The sequence below is a fragment of the Daktulosphaira vitifoliae genome, unplaced genomic scaffold (assembly GCF_025091365.1).
Source record: "Daktulosphaira vitifoliae isolate Bord-2020 unplaced genomic scaffold, ASM2509136v1 Scaffold_1452, whole genome shotgun sequence".
Taxonomy (NCBI): domain Eukaryota; kingdom Metazoa; phylum Arthropoda; class Insecta; order Hemiptera; family Phylloxeridae; genus Daktulosphaira; species Daktulosphaira vitifoliae.
The window spans coordinates 1-2,031 of NW_026101012.1; the positions used below are offsets into that span (position 1 = coordinate 1).

The window sequence follows — 2,031 nt, forward strand, 5'->3', positions numbered from 1 at the left end:
TTATCCAATAATAATAATAATAATAATAATAAATAGGAATAATAAAATGTGTGCAATTAAAATTAATTTATAACATGATATATATAAAAAAATGAAAACAAAACATTGAAAATATTGTGTGCATACGTAATACTAATAAATTCAATAACATAATTAACACTAGGTAGTCTAATTGTTGTTATTGGTATTGCCTAAAGATATTAAATATTCTACAATAGTATTAAATTATACATATTAATATGAAAGACTAATCTTTCAGACTTAATGAAAATAAAGAAAACGTTTTCTTTATAATTGCATGCCAATAATATCGACAAAAATATTCTAAGAGTATTAAAAAAGTTTCATAAAATCGATGACAATAGGTACCTAATAACTACAACACTAATTTATATAAAATAATTTAATAGAATAGAATATAATGTAAGAAATTATTAATTGAAAAAATAAATTATTACATAATCACAGGCTATACGGATATTGTATTAAATATTCAATCAGTTCATTCGGTAGTGATGTAGGAGTGATGGTGATCAGACACTTGTGTCTATTAATCACTAAACGAGCCAAGTGCTTCAGGGACGGGAACCCTTTAGCATCAGTCTTAATCATCGGTATTTGAAGATTCATCCAGGAGAAACATTGTCCTCGCCGATTAGTCCACGCGGGATACGGAAGCACTCGACGAGATGTATCGATACGGGACAGTCTTACGTAGTAGTCAATTAGTTCTATAGGACACCGAAACTTTGGAACTTGCAGGCCACCGGACAGTCTAGGCATTGAATCCAACCCGAACACGCCGTCCGAATACGTGAATCGGACGCTCAATTGTCCTTCGTCAGCCGTTTGAATATCCATTGTAAAAAGGTAGCCGGGGTGCTTGGAATCGCGCACGTAGAATCCTCCGGCAGGCATTTTAGTCAAAGAGTTGCTGGCTCGTGCTTGCGATTCAGCTCCTTCGTAATACCAACCGGACGCCCGCAACTTGTCCACGGCTGCAGAAAGGACCCGTAGATCTCGGACACCTACATCCACTCCCCCTGTGGTGGACGGAGAATTCCGATGGTATCTGTCGGATGGTGCGTGGCCACGGCCGCCAGGTTTACGCGACCTGGACGATACTATTCGGCCGCCTGCGAGAGTCAGTTTGGATCGTTCTCGAGACAGGGCATGGTTCATATACATTTGGTATAACACTTGGTTGCGCTGTTCGAATGCCCATCGATCCCATAAACGGATCCAGCATGCTTGCAACCATAGCGATTTGTCTAAATCGACCGAAGCGGCGTTGTCATCCCGCAGTTGATCACCACTGCCGACACGACATACTGTATTTAACATTTCGCCATGACTTGCCGCTATCAGTCTGTGTAGTACTTAGTCGAGCTGTCGAAACTAAAAAAAAAAGACAATAAATCGTAAGTAAAAAATTGTTATCAAACGTAAAACAACATTATCTTTTCAAACAAGTCATTTTCATACGTAAATAATATAAGGGAAGTCCCGAACAAAATGAATAATAGTTACAATTTGTTAGGTGAAAATTGTTAGTTCAAGTACTTTTTTTCGGCGGATTAAAACATGTCTCGAGAGGGCAAAAGTTTTGAAGAATTATTAATTAAAAATATATTATAATTTGATTTTTGATGTCATAAATTGTTAAAAGAAAACAATACTTGAGTATTGATTATTCTAATCGAGAGTGAGGAAGTGAAGCTTCTTTGTGTGTAAAAGATAAAAAAAAAAAAATGTTTAGTAGTTTTTATGAATCATGTACATTTTGTTAAAATAAATTGAAATCACTTTACTGAGGTAGTAAAATAAATGATTTTATTTTATTTTTTTTAATGTTTTAATATATTACAGATGAATATAAAATTAAATTTAAGAGCACAATTTCAAATTTAAGATCATTTTACAAAATTGTTACTTATTAAAAGATGTTTGATAACAATATTTCGTACTTTTTTTTGCTCTTAAACTTAATATAACCGCTTGCCATGGCTTTCCATACACTCAAAAAAAAAA

At 34.2% G+C, this 2,031-nt stretch overlaps 1 protein-coding gene across 1 annotated transcript; it reads right to left on the reverse strand.

Moving 5' to 3' along the window:
- Positions 1–25: 25 nt before the first annotated feature.
- Positions 26–1,608, reverse strand: LOC126909821 (suppressor of cytokine signaling 2-like). The gene has a single exon (XM_050692244.1). It carries the CDS (start codon positions 1,342–1,344, stop codon positions 463–465), a length of 882 nt encoding a protein of 293 aa, XP_050548201.1. The 5' UTR covers positions 1,345–1,608; the 3' UTR covers positions 26–462.
- Between the last annotated feature and the right edge of the window lie 423 nt (positions 1,609–2,031).